The sequence below is a fragment of the Eurytemora carolleeae genome, unplaced genomic scaffold, assembly GCF_000591075.1.
Source record: "Eurytemora carolleeae unplaced genomic scaffold, Eaff_2.0 scaffold989, whole genome shotgun sequence".
In the NCBI taxonomy this organism is placed as follows: Eukaryota; Metazoa; Arthropoda; class Copepoda; order Calanoida; family Temoridae; genus Eurytemora; species Eurytemora carolleeae.
The window spans coordinates 91,758-115,540 of record NW_019397213.1 but is presented as its reverse complement, the minus strand read 5'-3'; the positions used below and the strand labels follow the sequence as shown (position 1 = coordinate 115,540).

Here is a 23,783-nt window from a genome sequence, read left to right as displayed (position 1 = left end):
TATTATTTTGTAAGCTTAATTATTGAATTAGAAATTGAAAATCTATAGAGGATAAGTTTTTATATTATATTGAGCCAGGTCCCATTTTATAGAAAAAAAGAAACAAAAATACAGATCTAATAACTTAAACATTTAAAATTCATTTCACAGTGTCATTGTTATAAAAATATAAATATGGAAGGTCTAAATTATTTTTTGTATGGAGTACAAAAATAATTAAAAAATTTTCAACTAAAACATAAATCCAAAGAATAAATAATAAATAGTTAACACACACTATTGAAATCTTTTGTTCATCACATTTAGAAAACATTCTTACGCATCTGTGTCAAAACTCATAAGTATGGAATTGATGGAATATAAAAGTAAAAAAAATTTGTTGCTAGAAATAATAAGTTTCGGGGTCTGTCCTAGTGAACGATTTTTGGACCCCCCCGTGGCCCCCCCCCCTCCTAACAATTTTGTACATGATCAAATTAGTATTTATTTAGTATTATTTAGGGTTAGGTTAGGTTAAGATACTTTCTGGGCCGAGCGCTGCGGCTAGGAAAGGCTAGGGGGCCGAGCGCTGCGGCCACGGATTAGGTTAGTTAAGACACTTTCTGGGCTGAGCGCTGCGGATAGGACAGGCTAGGGGGCCGAGCGCTGCGGCCACATGGTCAAGTATATCACAGTCTAACATATAAGATCCATGAACAAAATTGATAGGAAGGGGGGGGGGCCGGGGGGGTCCAAAAATCGTTCACTAGGAATATACCAAGTTTCGTTGATTTCACATTTGAAATAATTTTTTCATATTAAAATCAGTTAGAGATGATTAAATATTTCATTGAATGTGCTTTACAACATTCCAGATGTATCCGGTTTACAACATTCCAGATGTATCCGGTTTCATTCCAGATGGATCCGGTTTCATTCCAGATGGATCCGGTTTCGTGAATTTCATGATTATGCGCAAGCAAATGATGTAAGCAGTATGATAAGCGTGTTTCAGTTTAAGAATATATACATACATTTACAACATGAAAAATGAGTATATATCTAAAATATAAATTTAGTTTTAAAATTGATAAAAAAATATGAAATAATAATTTCAAGAAATCATGAAATGCATAAAAGTTATTTTTATCTGCATAGGACATTTCCATTTATTGTAAAAGGCAGATTCCTTTATTATTGTCTTGTAATGATGCACGTTTAACTGTTCTGATACTGTCTTGAATTTCTCCAAAGATGAGCCATGATTTGTTCATAGTTGAAATACGTAAAGACTGTACATAACTGATTTATGTACTGTATGTCGTTTTTAAGTATTCTCTAGACCCCCCTGAAGTAGTTTACTATCTGCAGTAAGCTAACGTATGTTCCCGTTAAGAATCCAACAAATCCAATTATGAATATTCCACAGTTCTTCAACAGTCGACCTCTGAAATCAGAAACATGTGAGACTCTGAAACATTTTCAAAAAAATTTTAAGAGGAAAAATTATATTTTCTCGATAGGGGTTAAACAGGGGTGTATACTGTATATCCTTACTTAAACATTTTCAAGATAATTTTTAGAGGAAAAATTGTATTTTTTTGATAGATTTTAAACAGGGGTGTATACTGTATATCCTTACTTATACATTTTTAAGATAATTTTTAGAGGAAAAATGGTATTTTTTCGATAGATTTTAAACAGGGGTGTATACTGTATATCCTTACTTAAACATTTTCAAGATAATCTTCAGATTTTCGATAGGTTTTAAACAGGGGTGTATACTGTATATCCTTACTTAAGAACAAGCTGATAACAAACAGGGAAGAGAAATAAAAATGTAAAAGAGGAAAGGAATTAATGGAATAAATGGAATTAATATAATAAACGGAATAAATGGAAATTATGGAATTAATGGAATAAATAAAATAAATGGAATAAATGGAATAAATAGAATAGATGGAATTAATGGAATAAATGGAATTAATGGAATAAATGGAATTAATGGAATAAATGGAATTAATGGAATAAATAGAATAAATAGAATAAATAGAATAAATAGAATAAATGGAATAAATGGAATAAATGAATAAATTGAATAAATGAAATTAATGGAATTAATAGAAATTATGAAATAAATGGAAATTATGGAATAATGGAATAAATAGAATTGATGGAATAAATGGAATTCATGGAATTCATGGAATTCATGGAATAAATGGAATTCATGGAATTAATGGAATAAATGGAATTGATGGAATTAATGGAAATGGTATAAATGGAATTAATGGAATAAATATAATAAATAGAAGAAGAAATAACTGGAAAAGGTGGAAACTAAGAATGTAACCATTGTGAAAAATTGTCAAATGCAATAATGTGCAATATCAAAAATTTCAGACGTAGCAGTTGAGATATTAAAATATTAAACCCCTACAGTCCCATTTGACTCCAAAGTAAAATAACGTGTTAAAAGACTTATTTAAATCTTACTTGGTCATTTTCTCCGATTCCCAGAATGTAACTGAGTCAAGGATCGGAGGAGCCATGAGAGCCAAGGATGAGCTAGAAACAGCTCCGACCAGAGATATGAACAGATCTAGTTTAGGAATAGCTGCGGCTAGACCAAATGTGAAGATGACGAGGCAATAGCGCAGCATGTATTCAGCCAATAGATGTTTCTCAATTCGCACCCTGCATATTTACAAATAAAATCAAAAGTATCAAAGAATAATCTTCTCACAACTCTTAGGATTCAAAATTCATTGAAAGTGACAAATATAAGTTTTTTACATTTACTCGCAAGATAATTTTTGTAAATGTAAAATTCAAAATGTTCATTTAGATGAAATAGATAAATCCCGAAAAAAAATAGATATAAAGGCTATCTAATTACGATTATATTAGAGGTGATAGGTAGATTGATTGTACTGCAGGGGCGTACGAGAGGGGGGGGGCACGCATAGGGGGTCTCATATATGAAATTATTCTATATGATATGGGAGGGAGTGACAGCAATTATCAAAAATGTCAAAAATAGGAATTTCCCAAATGCCTGGGTATCTGGGAAATTTCCCAAATGCCTAGGTATCTGTGAAATTTCTCAAGTACCCAGGCATTTGAGAAATTTCCAAAATCTTAAAAATATACCACCCTCAAATACCTACAGGAATTTGGGGAATTTCCCAAATGCCTAGGTTTTTGGGAAATTTCCTATTTAAAAAAAAAAGGAAATGCTGTCGTGTCATGTGATATGGGGAAAAAATGAAAAATATTGGGAAATTTCCCAAATGCCTAGGTTTTTGGGAAATTTCCTATTTAAAAAAAAAAGGAAATGCTGTCGTGTCATGTGATATGGGGAAAAAATGAAAAATAAGATGTTAAAAGGCAACTTAATTCATCTTAACCAAAAAATGCAGCTAGTAAAACCCTGAACATTTTTTATGGCGCTCCGAGCAAACAAAAATAACTTCTGCGAAATTTTTTTTTTTCGGTGATCAGAAAAGAAAGAAAAAATTAGACATCAAAAGGCAAGTTTTCATTCTTTTTAATTCTTTTTAATTCTTTTTACTCAAAATTTCACCAATTAAAATCCTAGTACTTGTTTTGATATTGCACTCAAACAAACCTAACTTCTGTAGAAAATATGATTTTTGATGAACTGGAAAGAAAAAAACTGTATATCAAAAGGCATGTTTTTATCCTTTTTATTTCAATTCATATCCAAATATTCAGCAAATAAAACCCTAGACATTTTTTTGCTGCTCCGCACAAACAAAAATCATTTTTTGGGGGAAAATTTATTTTTAAAAGTTTTTGCCACAAACTTAAATTTTCTAATCCCTATTTCTTCGAAACCGGATGGTGTAAACCTTATTTCAAACTTTTCTCAATTCATAGAATTCATAGTTTGAAACATCGGGTTGCACAGATATAGGGATGATAAGTTTAGAATCTCATTTCCTTAACACCTCTGATATATAATCAACAAGTATATTCCTAAACCAAGTAAAGACTAAGTATGAAAGATATACGGTTTATAATATAGATTAAAAACTGCTCAGTAATTTTGTAAAAATAGAGGTTTTTAGTGGAGGGGAGCAAAATCTTCTAGGGGGTGCACAAAAAAAATTCGCGCATGTGGTACCCCCTAAGACTAAAGCTCTCGTACGCCCCTGTAATATGTTGATGTATTCAATAAATACCTTTGTAATATTGTAGGTAGAATTATGTCCACGGGAACATAGAACTGTAGAGCGTAGGAGAAGAATATTGCTACAGACATCATCACTTTAGCCATCGTAGCAGCACTGAAACAATTTTTTAAATATCATCAATCGAACTACATTTGAACGGACTGTAGATGTAATTTCAAGTGACCCTCCATTTGTACAGTGGTATGTCAAATTGACAATCAGTAACCTTTAAACCGTGAACTGATCAAGGATAACGAACTTATTTCTCAACAGAGTCAGAAATTTGCTTGCCATCTGTTTTATATTTTAAAATTATTAAATTTTACTTTCAAGGAGTAGCAGAACTAATATTTGAATTTGAATTTTAGCAAACCACGTTGGACATAAAAAATATAATAAAATATATTTGGGATTTTTAATATATCTGTTAAGACAGCTGCTTGAGTTCTCACAATTTGAAAAATACGTCGATTATCAGTCATAGGTTGAAAGGGAACCAGCAACTTTAAATCAGACATTACACTCTTTGTAAGAAGAGTCACATAAAATCATATAAAAAATGCAACGGATTTATTGAAAATTGAATAGAAATTGCAAAAGATCAAATAATGATCTAATTTAATTCAATTTGAATTTGAATTGGATCAGATGCGATTCAGTAATTTGTCAAAGGGGAGGGGAGGGGGGGGGCTCAGCTATAGACTATTTTGTTACGCTGCATCAGCATTGATGGTACTCTGATAAGACATATATTCTTATGCTTACGTTTCTCCAACAGGAAGATTTAGTGTTATACTGCCCTGGACATTCTCTCCGTACCTCATGTATCCAAAATATCCTGTACATACGCTCAATCAGGAAATAAGCTCAAGATAAACTCGCGTCCCAAAACTTTAATTTTTCAATCCATATCTTTGATATTTCATAAAAGCTTAAACTATTCAATCCATCTGAATTCTTGGTTTTAATATCAAGCTACAAAGGATTAAAGAACTCGAGTATGAGATGATTAAAATTAGTTTCGAATTTTGCCATGCTTGTGTACGTTCCTACAGCGATGTACAAACAGGAGACGATAATCATGGACGTGTTTAGCACTCCGTTCCAACCCTAGAATAGAATAAAATAGAATAGAATAGAATAGAATAGAATAGAATAGAATAGATTAGAATAGATCGTATTGAAAGTTGTATTCGTATTGCAAGTTATATTCGTATTGAAAGTTCAATTCGTATTGAAAGTTATATTCATATTGAAAATTATATTCATACTGAAAGTTATATTCGTATTGAAAGTTATATTTGTATTGAAAATTATATTAGTATTGAAAGTTATATTCGTATTAAAAGTTATTTTCGTATTGAAAGATATATTCGTATTGAAAGTTATATTCGTATTGAAAGTTATATTAGTATTGAAAGTTATATTCGTATTGAAAGTTATATTCTTATTGAAAGTTATATTTGTATTGCAAGTTATATTTGTATTGAAAATTATATTCGTACTAAAAGTTATATTCTTATTGAAAGTTATATTTGTATTGAAAGATATATTCATATTGAAAGTTATATTCGTATTAAAAGTTATATTCATATTATAAGTTATATTCGTAAAGTAATATTTGTATTGAAAGTTATATTTGTATTGAAAGTTAACTTATATTAGTATTAAAAGTTAAATTCGTATTGAAAGTTATATTTGTATCGAAAGACATATTTTGTATGGAAAGTTATATTCGTACTGAAAGTTACATTCTTATTGAAAGTTATATTTGTATTGAAAGATATATTCGTATTGAAAGTTATATTTGTACTGAAAGTTATATTTGTATTGAAAGTTGTATTCGTATTGAAAGTTAAATTCGTACTGAAAGTTACATTCTTATTGAAAGTTATATTTGTATTGAAAGATATATTTGTATTGAAAGATATATTTGTATTAAAAGATATATTTGTATTAAAAGATATATTTGTGTTGAAAGTTATATTTGTATTAAAAGTTATATTCGTTTTAAAAGTTATATTTGTATTGAAAGTTGTATTTTTATTGAAATTTATATTCGTATTAAAAGTTATATTTGTATTGACAGTTATATTTGTATTAAAAGTTATATTTGTATTGAAAGTTATATTTGTATTGAAAGTTATATTCGTATTAAAAGTTATGTATAAACTATAAAGATTCAAAGAATTATAAATACAATGACGAGACAGATTTTCCCTGTAAACTATCTTTTCAAATTTCAATTGTCATCCATATTATTCACTGACAACTTGACCCAATCCCGGTTGCAACTTGAACTTTTTTAGTCTAATATAGGTTGAGGGTTGATTTTGCCCTTAAATTGAGATAGGAAAGTGTGATACACGTCCTTGGTCCACCTATTTAAGAACGCTAACGTTTAAAATGTTCAAAAATAATCACTATTAATTTTGACAATATTATAATGTGACAATGTTATTACATCCTTTTTTCAAAGGCTTTTAAAATATTTAAATTAGCCCTGTAGATTAATAAAAAGTTATTAAGCATTTTTGATTTTTTTAATCACCAACCCGCCGCTTGACTTTCCTCGACCCTGCCCTCTGCAAAAAAATTGGCAAAATTTGTTCACACCTCTGATGTAGAAAAAGTGAAACAGTTTTAGCGTTCTAATGTAAGCTGTTTTTAAGTTATTTAGCAAAAAACCACGGAGGGGGAAAACACCCCCCCCCCTGCAGCCGTGATAGGGTCAACTGGGACATTTTAAACCTTTAGCTGATCAAGAAAGAATGAGATATTACTTTTCTTCTGTCTGAAAATTGATTATTTTCAATTGTGGGTTTCTGTAAAAGTAACTTGTGGATTCATGCTGCAGAGACAATGAAGTGAAATGTGAGAATTGAACACTTCAAGATAGAAAAACGATATCTGTTGGTGGGTACTGTTGTGAATTGGACATGATACACTAATAACATTTAGATATTTTTAAATTAATTCACCTTGATATCACGTGGAGTTTTCATCTGGTTTTCTAACGGTAAAACTACTCCTATACCCTGATACACGAATCCAAATTAACGATTTAAAAACGGATTTAAGAAGCCATTTCTTCTTCCTTTTCTATTACTATTATTCAGAAATTGAAGATTCACGAGAGATTTAAATCCATCAACTTTTGTGACGTTTACTGAAAAATATTTTTTTTTAAATTAACCAATCTTATTATGATTTTTTTAAAAGTCAATGTTCATCAACTATTCAAACTGACGAAAAATAAGTAAAAAAATTCCAAAATGATTTTTTTCAATATTAAAAAAAATTTTTTTTTCAAGATGAATTCTTGCCTCGAAAGCATAGATCGCTGTTCCAAAGTAGAGAGGTATTTGACCGATAGAAGCAACATACTTTACTTCCCAAGTGTAGGACAAATCTAAAAATTTCCAAAAATGTCAAATAAATATTTTGTAAACTGTTAATACTAATATTTGTTTGAGAGTATATAGTATTTTTATTAAAAAATCCTTCCACTATAAAGTTAATATTCACATAACCAAAATTATTTTCCGCAGTTCAGCTATACAATACATTCAAAATCAATCAACAGTGAAAACAAAAAATCTATGTAAAATACCTCAATATTTAGATCGAAGAAACGCGTTTCTGAACTTATGAAAGGAACTGAGAATTCACCCAAAATTGTCTTAAAATGTGAATTATGAAAGTAGAAAAAAATTGTAAAAAAATACTAGAATTCTCAAAAGCCTTTAAATCTTGGTCAAAGCGTCGTGTTCAAATTATGCTCTTTTGTTCAAATCTTCAAAAATATTTAATAACACTAAATATAAAAAATAAGCTGAAATGGAATTGAAAATTTTCCTTTTTGTTAAAAATAAATATGCAAATTAGTAGATAGTCCCTTTATATTACCCTGGATTAGATAGTAGAAGATAATCCCTAGCGCCGCGCCTTGGAGAAATTATTCTATATGATATGGNAAGTTCCTGAACACAATATAGAGATAGAAGATAAATATCTCAAGTTCCTGAACACAATATAGAGATATGAGATAAATATCTCAAGTTCCTAAACACATAATAGAGATAGGAGATAAATATCTAAAGTTCCTGAACACAAAATAGAGATAGGAGATAAATATCTCAAGTTCCTGAACACAATATAGAGATAGGAGATAAATATCTTAAGTTCCCGAACACGATATAGAGATTAAGTTCCTAAACACATAATAGAGATAGGAGATAAATATCTCAAGTTCCTGAACACAATAAAGAGATCGGAGATAAATATCTTAAGTTCCCGAACACGATATAGAGATATGAGATAAATATCTCAAGTTCCTAAACACTATAGAGAAAAGAGATGAAAATTTTAAGGTCATTATTCATAAAAAAGATCTATTGTGTAGAAATTAAAGTATTTTTTTATCGGATTTTTATTGTTCTCATGGTTTTCTTTTTTGCAGAAAACTTGCACTCGCCTGCATACCATGATTTTTTATTTAGAAAAATTAAAAATGATTGCTTCACTACAAAAAAAAAATAATAATAAGGGACAGGGGTGTACTTTACCTACAAATTATTTCCCATTTGGAAAAACATTTTTTTCCATAAACATTACAAGCAAGATATTATTTAAACTTTTACGTAGCTGTCGTCGAATTTTAATTTGGAACAAATTTTTGGTCAAATAAGACTTGTTGCCCCTAGAATAGTTATATACCATTTTATCTATCAACTTATCTAGTCATTTCCAGAATAATGAAATAGTGGTGGGTTTATATGGTTAGTAATCATAAACTCTGATATTTAAATTTTAAAAGAGTAGCTTTGAAACATTAAATATACCTTATAGATGATAAGCCCAGCATTGGAAGTAAAATAATCAGCATATACCACTGATAGCTGATAGGACCATAGTAGTGGTTAAATACCTAAATATATGTATATTAAATAATCAGCATATACCACTGATAGCTGATAGGACCATAGTAGTGGTTAAAGACCTAAATATATATATATATTAAATAGTCAGCATATACCACAGATAGCTGATAGGACCGTAGTAGTGGTTAAATACCTAAATATATATATATTAAATAATCAGCATATACCACTTATAGCTGATAGGATCATAGTAGTGGTTAAATACCTAATAATCAGCATATAACACTGATAGCTGATAGGACCATAGTAGTGGTTAAATACCTAAACATATATATATATATATTAAATAATCAGCATATACCACTGATAGCTGATAGGAACATAGTAGTGGTTAAATACCGAAATATATAAATATTAAATAATCAGTATAAAACACTGATAGCTGATAGGACCATAGTAGTGGTTAAATACCTAAACATATATATATTATATATTAAATAATCAGCATATACCACTGCTAGTTGATAGGAACATAGTAGTGGTTAAAAACCTAAACATATATATATTATATATTAAATAATTTCTAAAAAACGTTAAATTTGTATAAAATGTTAAAATAAAAAACTTATTTTTCTACCTGCTGAAGGTTCTGAGCTACGAACACAAAATAAACACAACAGAACCCTAGCTGTGTTATACACAGAGCAGTGTTTATAAACTTCCGAGCTGAGGGTGCTAATCTCTATAACAGGGAAAATATATTAGATTTATCAAAACAATCGGCCTAGCTAGCTGTCTATTAGATCTAGCTATCAGCCTAGCTAGCTGTCTATTAGATCTAGCTATCAGCCTAGCTAGCTGTCTATTAGATCTAGCTATCAGCCTAGCTAGATGTCTATTAGATCTAGCTATCAGACTAGCTAGCTGTCTATTAGATCTAGCTATCAGCTTAGCTAGCTGTCTAAGTAAATTTACATCCATTGATCTATAATCTATATGTCAATATTATTTTTATCCATTAATCTATCTGTCTATCATATATTTATCCATTAATCCATCAGTCTACCATACTTTTAATTCATCAGTTTATCTGTCTATCCAACATATGTCTCTTTCTTCCAATCTGTTCATCTGTATATCTGCTAATCTGCGAATCTGATAAACTGCTGAAGCAGTCCTTCTTTTTTTAGTCTGGCTGACGCAACTTTCGATATTTCTATCTGTCTATGTGCTATGTACTATTTGTCTTTATCTGTATTTATCTGTCTATCTGTATTTATCTGTATTTATCTGTCTATCTGTATTTATCTGTATTTATCTGTCTATCTGTATTTATCTGTATTTATCTGTCTATCTGTCTATTGATATATGTATGCCCTGCCTGAAGCCTAGGACTAGATGAACTAGAAAAGGAATGTTCTGCAACATCTGAATATCCCAGGGATGTTGAACCGGTTCTTCTAAAAATATAAAAATATTTTAAGTGGATTGTTCACGTTAATTTACAAGTTTATATTTAGTTCCACAAACCAAGGAAGATAAACCATGAATCCAAATATCTTTATTTACATAGAAAGCGTACTGTATTTTCTTCGCGGAATACAGACAAAAATCGGTCTGAGTAGTGAGTAGCACTTGAGTTGTTTATATTCCTGTACACATTTTGTAAACAAAAACCGGTCTGAGTAGTGAGTAGCACGTGAGTTGTTTATAATCCTGTACACATTTTTGCAAACAAAAATCGATTTCATGGTGCATCTTTCTTGTCACACACGATCCACAACGGTACACTATGAACTTAAAATGTTGAATGAGATTGAGATTAATTTGTTTCTGAATACTGTATTCTCGTGACACGGCGCGTATGGATTTCCTGCCAGAAATAGCTGCATTAGTATGACTCAGAAGTTCCAATTTTTATATAGGTTTTATTTAAGATTTTCTTCAAAAGGTTTCATTGGTAATCGATCATGACATTATTTAACGTCATTTAAAACCATTGTAGCAATCCTTGAAAATTAAGATGATTACTGGCATTATCAAGTTCTCAAAAAATCGATAATGCAAAATTTACAAATTGTGAAAAAAAAACTTGCGAACCTTACATTTTTTAAAAACGTCGTTTTCAAACTTTATTAATAAAATAATAAAGCACAAGTTATTGCACAAGTATTAACATTTCAATATGAACAAAATAAATTTAAAAAAATGAAAATTAATTCAACAATTAAAATGAAGTTACCTACAGAGCTCATGTGAGCAATGAACAAGGGTATGCATGCAGTGAATGCATATTGCAGACATCAAGACAAGACCTAAAAAAATAAAAAAAAGTAAAGATGAAGACAGTAAAAGATAAAGATGAAAACAAAACACAGATTTAAAGATTTAAATTTTTAAGTTAAAGAAGGAAACAGCTCTTTAAAGAGGACTATGTCCGATTCAAAACGGTACCCTTTAATATTTATCTTTATCTTATAAATGATGTGGAAAATATCGTTGTTCTCCTAGCTTAAATTTATTTTGACAATTTCCTTTGTCTATCAAGCAAAATATACGCAACTTGCTCTAATAGAAACCATAAAAAAATCAATTTTTAACAAGAAGATGATGAATATGTCATGCTTTCCTGATCAGAACGTTGTGAATTGTTGATGCCACTATAAATATAAGATCACTTTAAATCACGTCTACAGTCCCTTTAACCCGGCAAACTGGGCTGTCCGACACTAAATGTTTACTAAAGACCTACCTACATTACCAAGGATAAGACCACTATTCTTTATTGCATCAGGCATAGCAAGTATACCCGTTCCAATATTACCTAAAACAAAACAAAAAGATTATTCATTTTTTAACCGTTTACACAAAACTTCCTAAAAAAAGCTACAGTTACCAATCCCTACATAAACAATATACATATTTTAGCTTACCCTTGAGTAAATGTATAATAGTATCACAGTTCCTGAAAATAAAATAAAAATTTTAATACTAAAATCTAAATTTATAATTTTATGACAACATTTTTAATTTATTATTGATACTCACGAGATTTTATGATGTTCTTCCACCTCTCCTTTAACAATATCAATCTTTGTACTGCTCTGAAAATATATATTTTAAAAACTCTGATAATAAATTCTCTAAAATTGTCCCACCCTCCATAAAAAAGGCATATGCATGCATGATTCACATCGGTACCCTTAAACCTTTTTCTTTTAAAAACTGTCTGAAATTAATAATATAAGTAAGGTTTCTCAATAAATTAATTCAGCAGAGAAGGGGAAGAAAATTGACAGAAATTATCTTTTTACAAGAGAAAAAGATGACGACATCTTCCTAACTGTTTTTTTTACATCTAATAAATGTTTTAAGAGAATTGTTGTGAATCCAGCATATAAACTTAAAAACTTTATGTCGACAGTTCCTTTCAGATATTTTTTACCTTTGGTTCGACAATAGAGGAGGAGTCATATTCAGACCCTTCAGAATCACTAAATATAATGCATTATTAATAAACATTATTATTTCTCGTTTAAAAAATTCAATTTTGTAACATTTAAACCACTGTGAAGATGTTGATTAGTTTAAGACATTTAAACAAAAAATTCATTTTGTTTAGCATTAAAAATATTTAAGAAAAGTGATCTTAACAAAATTGAATTTTTTTAATATGTGATTTTAGGACAAACATTTAAGCTAGACATTAGCTGTATTAATTGTACAAAAATATGAAATTTGTCCCAAAATTTATTTTTTTTAATCTATAATCAATTTATTAATTTTGTGCTATTTACATAAGCTACATAAATAAAAAACAAGTAAATAATAATATACACAAAACAGGACATGACAATGCAATTTTGTAAATTTTAAAAATAGAAAATAAAAAAAATATGTGACGGGCGTCCTAATATGCCAAATAATGAGTGTTTGAGGGTCAAATAAACATAGAATTTTTTTCTCTCTAAAAACTACTTTTTATTCTTGATTTGACATCTTGATTGTAGTGTTCATAAAAAATCATTGGACACAATTTTACCGATTAATAAAAAATTTAATTAAATTTGTTGAGAAATGGGCCTATCAAAAAAGACCCAAAAGAAACATCACGGTTATTTGATTTGAAATAAACAAACAATGGACATTCCAACTTTTATCTAAGGGTAGACATTAAAGCTAACATTAAAGCTATAAAAAATAACATAAAACAAGAACAAAACAAAACTAGCGCGACTGAAAACTACAAGGTTACATATTTTCATAACATTACCTCCCCTCCGAAAGTGAAATTTTTTAACGTTTTATGTAAAAATTTACATTCAAGCTTCATTAGCTTCAATAATACCATTTCCTCCAATTTTAATTTATTTTTACTAAAATTTTAAAATATGCGATGAAAACTTTAAAAAATGTTATAGAAAATATATATCCTTGTAAAAAATAAATAAAGCAAACAAACATAAATACATGCTAGCTAGGGTATACTTATATATGTTTAACCTTCTAATTGGAGGACTGGTATCCAAACTCCCGTACTTGCTATTTAATATTTCAATTCAATTCATTTATTCATCAATCAATCATTTTCATGATTAAAAAATATTTATTTTCAACATCATTACACGACCAAAGAAAAATATATGAAACTTTCGGAGAAAATCGTCTTCATTTCAGAACTGTTAAAATTAAATTTTACACGGAAAAAGCAGGGATAAATGCCATTCTTAAAATATTGCAGTATGAACAATTCCCCTTTAATGTACACAATATTTTTGGCACAATCTCTAAACACAAAGGTCGCCTATATAGTTCAGCTAGATTGTTAGTTAAATAATGACGACTTTTCTCAAAATCTTAACTCCAGAGTTTAATCTTATACCTATTCATTCATACTAATATTTATTGAAACCCTAAGCTTTAAGCCAAAATGAATTAGTTTAAATTTACTATGTTTTATTACTGAAATAATCACTTTTTATATTATGTCGATGTATTAATTTATTTTTAGTATTAGTTGAATTGTGGTCCCTGTCAGTTTTCATGTTTAATGTGTTCACTATTTAGTGTTTAAAGCTTTCCTCCGAACTAACATATGACTTGTTACCAAACGCGATCTTGAACGTTTAAAGGTGTTTCTGAAAAAAATCGACAAGCATCGTTTAAACTTTATCTAACTTTATTTGAAACTTAACACTTTAAAGCGTTTTAAACAAGTTTAACTTTAAAACTGAGATTTGTTCGCAAAAAAGGGAAAATTGTTAAATCATCGTTTATCTAGGAAACCGCAAACGTTTAGATTTCAAGAAATTACGCCATAAAAATGTTAAGGAAGGATATAAACAAAAAATTTCGGTAATTTTTAAATAATTTTAATTCGAATTTCCATGTTTCGAGCACTTGTAAAACTGAAGAATAACGAAGAAAAGCCACGGCTTATGCTATTGCAGACCCTACATTGTTTCCGAGAATACCAAATACATTTATTTAAGCACACTAAGGTTCATATAAGCCAAAAAAATGATTAAACCTATAAATAATCAAATTGTTTATGAAATATGTTAAACTAGCTGAAAGGCTCGGCATTGCCTGTGAAAATTTTTTTTGGAAAAAAATACGAATTTTTTTATAGCTTATAACACTCCCCAGCCACCCCTTAGTGTCTACAAAAATATACGAATATCTTCTTTTATTATATAGATTGTACAGTGTATTAATCTCCCATATATATATCTCAAACATAACTTTCTCCAGATGTACTTTCTTCATAAAAAAAAATAATAATTATGTCTTGGTACAAAGATTTCATGTCTTCCTTTTCTTTTCAATATCCTGTGCCAAAAGTTCTAAATTACGCCCCCCCCCCACCTCCCGGTCAAACAAATGCTCCTTTTCTCATCTATTCCTGCCCCCCACCCCCCGTATTCAACTCAGACACATGGAATCAATCCTACGATAAAATATTTCATATTTGAATAAAGAAACACATTTTCTCTAAAAATGCATCCTTGTGACTATTTTTATTCTGACTCATTCATTTTAACGGTTTAAATTTAGTTATTTTTTATTAAAATGCATCCTTATGACCATTTTTATTCTGATTCACGAATTTAATTACACGAGACACAAAATCGCAAGTTTTTATTTTCTCTTCATTCTCTTTATTTCTGCCCAATTTTCATTTTTTTATTTTCAAGAATATTCCATTAATTGATATATAATTTTCCGGATTATATTCTACATGTGGACTGGTGCAACCTGGACATTGGGACAACTACGGAATAGATGTTTAAAGTAATATTTAATGTGAATCACGCATTTGTTATATCGTGATGCATTATGACGGATTACCCGTACGACTTTGTACCCTCTTGTAGTTCTCATTTTACATCCATAGATAAAAAATTAACTTGTTTAGATTAGATTTTAGATATTATTTATACATATAAACATATATATTTATACATAATATATAATCGAACATAAGTGCAGAGACCGGACATATGTTGCAAAAGGAGTTACACGCATGTCGCGTTGAATTACAAGACAGAGAGAGAGCCTGTTCGGTCCCCTAGCCAGTCCCAGCCGCGGCGCTCGGTCCCATAGCCACAGCGCTCGGCCTAGAAAGTGTCTATACCTATCCTAGCCGTAAAATATATAATAATCTCTCTTTTTTTGTAATCCAATGCGGCAAGCTTGGTCGCGCGTAACTCCTTTGGGCAACTACCCTTAAATTTAGAATATAATTATTAATATAAAGTCTTGACTATTATTTAGTTAACGGGAGATTAAAAAAAATTTGCATTTGAAAATTTTATAAAAACCGATCAGACATTCACAGCATTTATTTAATTCCTACCGTGACATTTCCGAATTTTGCACTTGCGCAGAGGTTGCCATTATCTTTAATCCATTCATATCTTTAATTAACTAATAATTAATTCTTAATTGAGCCGTTAGTGTCAGATGAGTTCATAAATAACAAATACACCTTGCAAGCAATGTTTTATCTTTTTAATAAATGTTCCCTACACATAACTACATATTCCACTGAACATGAAATAACCGTTGCTTAGTATATAACTTAGACCGATTGGTTGTTTTAAATCAACTAAGCCCCGCAGTGTAGTGTATAAAACAAAGATCGTATTCTAGGGCACGGCCTATATCCAAACTGCCCTTGTGATCCAACCAATAGACTCAACTTAACTGAATTTATTTCACACAACCCTTATCTATACTTCAAACATGATCAAGGGGTGGAATGTTTAAGAGATCACTTATTCAATTCCTCTTAAAGCACTTATAAGTAATATTAAAACTGTCAAAAAAACTTCTTGTGACCTTCAATTAAAAAGATGGACATGTCGTATTCACTAAAGTACCCTTTAAACATTCATCTATGCAAAATCAATGAAGTAATTTGTAATCCTTATTTTTCTACAAGAAAAGTTATCATTACCAATTGTGATTTCTCTATTAAAGTGACAAGGGAATTAATTATAATTACGCCAACAGTCCCTTTAACACTTCTACTTATGTCTTACAGTGCCTTTAACACTACATTATAATTAGTTTACGACTGAATACTTCTATTTATATCTTTTAACTAAGACAACGTGTAATGCACAAATCTATTACTTAGATTAATAAAGCCACAAAATAACTGTGGCTTTCAGGATAAACTTGGTAACAGGTGTTCAAGTTGTCTGTGCGTTATCGATTAAGAAAATTTATTTACAAAAGAAAATAATAAAAAAAATTCTAAATTACAAAAGAAACTCGTTTTTACTGAGATGTTAATGGGTCCAAATTCAACGTTACATAGGGTTGATGTTAGGTAGAAGGGGAGGGGCTAGGTGTGGCTAGTCCAAAAAAAGGTAATTTATATAAAAAAAAAATAGAATCGTCAGGGGGTTTCTTGTACTGACCCAATTCAATTTCATACTGCAATGGGATAATCATCAGAGCTGTTAACTTTTTGATGTACATTCTTTATTATTGTATGACATCATATGCATTAAACTTATTATCTGCTCTCTCAAACTTATTGAGAAAACTATTTTGAGAAAGTTGAATGGAACTGATTTATTTGAGTTACGTCATTTAAAAGTTACTAGCTCTAATATCATTAAGCTTTCGATTAAAAACACAGTTTTACAAAAAAAAACTGACACTGAACTGGAATTTTATCATCGGGACATAGTAAAAGGCTTAATGCTTATAACAACGCTGTTTAAAAAACCAAGGGTTTGATCATTGAAATATTATAAACATTGTTCCAAAGCAGTTAGTAGGAAGGAATTACACATTTCCACATGAATCTTTACAGAGACCTTCCAACGCATTTTCTTCGGGGGATGGGCGCTTTGGAGACTTACGCCCCCGCCCCTTAATCAGTAAAAACTATAGCTGTGGTGAGTTCATTTAGCTTTTCAGAGTTTATGCTTTCTGAAATGAATTACCGTACATAAAAGCGTTTTATTATTTGTTTAGCGATTTGTTTAATTCAAATAATAAATTCGATGATTTCGATTCACCATAGTTTCACTTTCCTAATATTTTATTGTTCTTTATTTTAAATACGATTGATAATGTTATTTTTATGAAAGTAACGCCAAGTGTACCTGGAGTATGCATTTACTGAATCCACATTTTCATCCCTATCAACCTCAGGGAGCAGAGGTTCATTTTCTATTCTTTCCGTCATTATATCTACAATATCATATTATAGAGGTTCATGTTCTATTCTTTCCGTCATAATATCTACAATATCATATTATAGAGGTTAATGTTCTATTCTTTCCGTCATTTTATCTACAATATCATATTATAGAGGTTCATGTTCTATTCTTTCCGTCATTATATGTACAATATAATATTATAGAGGTTCATGTTCTATTCTATCCGTCATTATATCTACAATATCACATTATAGAGGTTCATGTTCTATTCTTTCCGTCATTTTATCTACAATATCATATTATAGAGGTTCATGTTTTATTCTTTCCGTCATTATATCTACAATATCATATTATAGAGATTCATGTTTTATTCATTCCGTCATTATATCTACAATATCATATTATTGAGGTTCTTGTTCTATTCTTTCCGTCATTGTAACTACAATATCATATTATAGAGGTTCATGTTCTATTCTTTCCGGCATTGTATCTACAATATCATATTATAGAGGTTCATGTTCTATTCTTTCCGTCATTATATCTAATATCATTTTATATAGTTTCATGTTCTATTCTTTCCGTCATAATATCTACAATACCATATTATAGAGATTCATGTTCTATTCTTTCCGTCATTATAGCTACAATACCATATTATAGTGGTTCATGTTTTATTCTTTCCGTCATTATTATTTACAGTAACATATTATAGAGGTTCATGTTCTATTATTTCAGTCATTATATCTACAATGTCATATTATAGAGGTTCATGTTNAGGGGTCCAAAAATCGTTCTCTAGGATATTACCGAGGGCGCAAAGATCTCAATAATTAATTATCATGAATGGTATTGGTAAACCCATCCCTGCCCTCCGGTCCCCCTTCCCTGGACTGAAAAAACTGAGAAGGATTTAAATCAATCAGATACAGCGAACAGTTGACAACAACAATTTTCGACCACATCACCACTCAATGTTTCAATGAATTTCATTTTCTGACAAAGTTTGATAAAAACTACAAGCTGACACAGACAATATCACAATATACTAATAATACGAGATATGGCTTGGTTTGGCTGCTTTGTTGTTATGAACAGCTGATCAAGTACAAAAGTAGAAATTAAAATTTTTAAAGAAACCTGCAAATGTCGTCTTACAATTAGAAGAATCTTAATAAGGAATTCGGGATTAATAGATTTGTCCAAGCGCGTATATAGGATTTTAATCAAAAGGGAGGAGGGGGGGGGGGGGGGGTCAAGGAAAAATAGAATTTGCGAGAAAAAATTTGCTTCCCCCCCCCCATGGCTCTTATTGCTCTTATTTAATTTAAAGTCTATAAAAAGCGTCCCATACATTAGTTTATCAATTTATATCTCAAAGCTTCAATGCCAAAATACGCGCGTATAGTCGAAAAACCTAATATTTTTGCATGAAAATCTTTAAATTAGAATAAATATAGAATTTTTTTAAAGATTCGCACTTTTTAGATTTTCTGATTAATAGTCCCGGAAATCGTTATATTTAAAGCTTTAACACGATCCAATATGATGTGGGACACTCGAAGGTATGTCCCCTTTAGTAGTCCTAAAATATTTAAGCTGACCAATTGAATCACTTTGTTTGGCTCTGTAATCTGTATTACTACAGTTGCTCTCTAAAGTCCTGAGTAGTCTCCTTAAAAATGGGAAAACAATCTTTAGTCCTCCGTTCCATTTATTCTCCACTGTAGTCTTCCCGTTAATTTCCCTGATTAAGGGTGGCATGCCCCCCCCTAAAGAAGCTTGACTCCCCTTCATGGGAGGGGGGCAAAAAGGGGTCCATGTAGACTATAGTTCCAAAAATAGCTAATTTTCTCGAAATATTAAAAAAATATGCTCCCACAGAAATTTTTTTAAACCTACACTCTTTAAGCAAACTCTAATTCAACCAAAACATTTTTCAATCTAAGCTCAGATTATATTACATATGAAGATATTTCATGTGCATAAAAAACATTGCTTACATTTTATGTTTAATTTTTTACTTTACATTTTTTATAGAATTAATTTACATAATTCACTACAGATACATATATAAAAATATAAACCTGATCGCATGCCATGTATCAGTACAAAGATGACTCAGAATACCACCCACTCATTAGTTCTACCATTTTATATATTCTAATCTGAAGCATTTTTAAAATCAATAAAATTAGGACTAACTTCCTTACTTCAAATTATCCTCTGTATTTTTGAGAATAAAACATCCCCTGAATCTTCCAGAACCTACCATTGCATCTTAAAATGCACACACTCAAGTATTCTGTAATCAGTTGGCTTTGAGTCATCACCCAGTTCACTTCAAAGTATAAGACGACCTCCAATCTCTGCTATGGTTCAGTTTCAGAGAAAAATATCTTCTGTTGGTGGGAGGCTTTCTCCCTGGGTAGATGAAGAGGAGTTTAAGAGAAGAGAAAGAAGAAGATCCGAAGAGAAATCTGAACCTTCTGGAAATAAAGTTGAGACTGAACCTGTAACTTGCAGCAAGCCAAGTACAAGCCCTGTTAGTGATCCCTACTGGCCAAGAAGGAAGAAAAATATTGAGGTAAACCCTATTTTCACTTTATCAAAGCTTTAAGCTCAGTTTTAAAAAGAGACAATCAACACAATTTCTTAGGAAGCCTCAACACTTTTTCATTACGGTTCTCTGAAGAGGGGTTTAACTTCTGTTTTAATACCCAAAGAATTTTTAAGTGAAAAAAAAGGTTGTTTTTACCAAAACAAAGTCAAGCGCATAAAGTGGCTGACAGAAACTACGAGAATTTGCCGCAAACTCAAATTTTCTGATCCCTATAACTTTGCAACCTGATGGTGTGACCTTTCATATTTAAAAACTTACAGTTTTTTATCTAAGGCAATTCATAGTTTGAAATATCTACTATGTAAATTGTAAACAATTTTGTTATAGGATATTTCTGTAAATATGAGAGTGATTACTGAAGTAAAGAAAGGAGAAGTTTTCCCAAGAAGAGGAAAGAGTGTTTTACAACAGTTCCAGTAGCTTCTGTAAATACAACTCCTTATGCACCTATTTTACAAATATAAATAAATATTTATTTGAAAACAGAAACAGAAACCCGAGAAATCTCAGAACTCTGTAAAATGGAGAAAAAAGACATTTTAACATGTTAATGCAATTATAAAACCTTTGACTTTTAAATAAATTATTATTGTTTTTTTTTATATTATATAAAGATGAGGGCTAAGATGTAAATTTTACAAAATATTTTAATTTGTCATCAAGATTTACAAAGTATAAACCATAAAGGGCTAGATAAACCTAAGGAGGCAAAATTTAAATATATTCAAAGGTCGGTGTTTATACAATGAGGACGACTTTTCCATTAAGTTTTTAATTATCCCAAGCTTTTTTTAAAATTACAAGTTTACAAGTAAACAAAGAGAAGCTGTTTATTTACAGCTTATACTTTATTTCCATGTTTATGTGTATCCATGCTGTATGAAATCTTGGAAGATCCTCTAAAATTTCAATCTAAAATCGTCTTCATTGTATTGATATATTCGACGACGACTATATATAGCAACGAAAATACATGGGGTCGGGGAAAAATTCCATTTTGATTTAACTTTTAGCAATAACAAATATACAACTCTCCGTTATAGAAATAAACGTGGGCAGCAGACTGTAAATTTTAAACTATGCCATGAATAAAACCATGGTTTCACAGAGCTTCCTCATCAATTGGTCAAGGTGTTCATGAGTAACCATCATACATATACAATACAAACAGACAGACAAACATCGATTACTACTTTATGTATATGTATATGGATTGTATTTGTAGATGTATGCAAAGAAAATGAAAGTATGTTTACTGTTCATTTTAACGGTGTTAGGAATTTTCCCAAAGGCAATCTTCCAAGCGGCAATTTCCCAAAGGATAGGTTAGTCCTTCTAAGGCGCCGCAGGCGGCAATTGGGGGGCCGAACGCTGCGGCTAGGATGGGTACAGGGGAACGAGTGCTTTGGTCAGAAAAAAAACTAGGGGCCAAGCGCTATGACATTGGCCAGGGCAGACTTGGAAAGTTGCCGCTTGGGAAATTGCACATTTGGGAAGTTGCCACTGTGCAGTAGGGGTAGGGGTACTAGTAACTGAGGAAACAATTATCGTTCAATTTTTACGATCAAGGTGTCATTCTAAAGCTCTATATTTCAGTTATATTTCATGATGTAACATTTTTCCTTCTAGACCTCATACTTTTTTGTTACAACCAATTGTTTGAGCTTAAGTCGAAAATCGATTTCCCGGAGCAATCTAAAAACAAAATATGCATTAAAAAACGAAAAGTGAGCTACGGGTACCTCCATTCGAACCTTGCCCAGACCACAAATCTTTTTTAAAATTTTCTTTTTGTAATCGGTTGGTACAATCCACAGCTCGCTATTTCAATCAAATTTTTTTTATCTAACCAACCAGGGCACAAAAATAAAACTTTTTTTGTGAAATTACAGAGAAAAAAAACTTTAAAAAAACATCACTTGTATTAAGAATATTTTTACTTTAAAAATGATATTTACGCTTACATTTGTTAATAGTCCATTTTTATCATAGGTTCATGGTATTAGGTAGTTAAATAGGCCAAAAATGTTGTAAGTTTTTTTCATGGGGCCCGCTAAGGGACTGTTCAAAAAAATTATTTTTGTGGTCTGGGCAAGGTTCGTACGGAGGTATACCCGTAGCTCTCTTTTCGTTTTTTTATGCATATTTTATTTTTAGATTTCTCTAGCTCCAAAGTAATAATCGCTGATCCAAAATTTTAGTTAAAAATGTATTAATTACTCTCAGACAAATTAGAATCAATGGAAATTTAAACCCCAAGGGATTCAATGATAAACCTGAGGGCTGAGAGTAAATGACATTCCTTTGTAAAAAATAACAAATTATTTTTATTATCTTTAAAAGGGGCGGGATTAAATGAAAATTGTTGCATACCGAAAAACCAGCTTTTTATAAAGGAATGAAACCTTAGACTAACAGCTTATGATTTAAAAATATTTCGAAAATCTTTAAATTTTTCCATACTTTATGAACGAATGAAAATCAGACGTGAAAAATCAAATAATTGAAAAATCCGGGAAATCGATTTTCGACTTACGCTTAAATAATTGGTTGTAACAAAAAAGTATGAGGCCTAGCAGGAAAAATTTTGCATCATGAAATATAACTGAAATCTAGAGCTTTCGAATGACACCTTGATCGTAAAAATTGAACGATAATTGTTTCCTCAGTTTACTAATAGCCCTACTGCACAGTTTCTTCTGGGATACCCTGTGCACTTGCCGCTTGAGAAAATTACCTTTGGGAAAGTAAAGAATACCATTTTAACTGCCTTTATTTGTAACTAGTAAAAATAAAGTTGTGATTCTCCAATCGTTGCATGTACTGTATATGCATTCAGTCGTATTAACCAGTCTGGACTCCCCAGTCGTACTACCCAGTCTGGAATACCCTGTCGTACTACCCAGTCTGGAATACCCAGCCGTAATACCCAGTCTGGACACCCAGTCTGGACTACCCAGTCGTACTACCCAGTCTGGACTACCCAGAAGTACTACCTAGCCTGGACTACTAGGTGTAATGTCGACCCAGCTCGTTTTATGTAACAAATGTAACCTGGCAAGATCACAATGGTTAGTCAAACTACTGCCCGAGGCAATACTTCAATGCCGGCCCAGTTTGACTTTTTCTAGTTGAAGCATAATTTTCATAACTTCTCAGATAGTTGATTGATTCACATGATTTCTGGATATGATAAGTTGCATCAATTTTGAAGACTGGGTCGACTTTTAAGTGTTGAAACGCCTTTGCCTTTGATCTCACGAACTAACGCATCCTTTTTCCCAGCCCTAGACATGTACATTTTAGAACTATTTAGCATTGGTTTCAAGGGAGTAGCGGACAAAATCCTCGTTGATTTTCCAACCTTTGAATCACTGTGGATTTTAGATGGGTGTGATTCTTATCCCCGAATATAAGAATA

The 23,783-nt window shown here is 30.8% G+C and overlaps 2 protein-coding genes across 2 annotated transcripts; one reads left to right on the top strand and one right to left on the bottom strand.

Annotated features, from left to right (window-relative positions):
* Positions 1-195: 195 nt before the first annotated feature.
* Positions 196-17,790, bottom strand: LOC111712771 (proton-coupled amino acid transporter 4). Its single transcript, XM_023487494.1, has 20 exons — positions 17,686-17,790; positions 13,562-13,600; positions 12,504-12,552; positions 12,107-12,162; positions 11,992-12,023; positions 11,811-11,882; positions 11,301-11,373; positions 10,440-10,518; positions 9,696-9,800; positions 9,020-9,105; positions 8,398-8,430; positions 8,085-8,134; positions 7,502-7,587; positions 7,157-7,213; positions 5,225-5,285; positions 4,941-5,013; positions 4,185-4,289; positions 2,473-2,673; positions 758-1,426; positions 196-410 (listed from the first exon to the last, which is right to left on the bottom strand). Exons 1-19 carry the CDS (start codon positions 17,766-17,768, stop codon positions 1,318-1,320), a joined length of 1,449 nt encoding a protein of 482 aa, XP_023343262.1. The 5' UTR covers positions 17,769-17,790; the 3' UTR covers positions 196-410; positions 758-1,317.
* Positions 17,791-20,040: 2,250 nt separating this feature from the next.
* On the top strand, positions 20,041-20,960 carry LOC111712772 (uncharacterized). The gene is made up of 2 exons (XM_023487495.1): positions 20,041-20,326; positions 20,690-20,960. The coding sequence occupies exons 1-2, from the start codon at positions 20,114-20,116 to the stop codon at positions 20,780-20,782; spliced, it is 306 nt and encodes a 101-aa protein (XP_023343263.1). The 5' UTR covers positions 20,041-20,113; the 3' UTR covers positions 20,783-20,960.
* Positions 20,961-23,783: the final 2,823 nt, after the last annotated feature.

Bases quoted from the DNA above. Each gene is read 5' to 3' on its own strand.
- LOC111712771 (XM_023487494.1), bottom strand. From the start codon at position 17,768: ATGACGGAAAGAATAGAAAATGAACCTCTGCTCCCTGAGGTTGATAGG. The intron at 12,163-12,503 runs GTAAAAAATATC...ATATATTTTCAG, and splicing joins CCTCTATTGTCGAACCAAAG to AGCAGTACAAAGATTGATAT. The intron at 12,024-12,106 runs GTGAGTATCAAT...TTTTATTTTCAG, and splicing joins GAAGAACATCATAAAATCTC to GAACTGTGATACTATTATAC.
- LOC111712772 (XM_023487495.1), top strand. From the start codon at position 20,114: ATGGTTCAGTTTCAGAGAAAAATATCTTCTGTTGGTGGGAGGCTTTCT. The intron at 20,327-20,689 runs GTAAACCCTATT...ATTTTGTTATAG, and splicing joins GAAGGAAGAAAAATATTGAG to GATATTTCTGTAAATATGAG.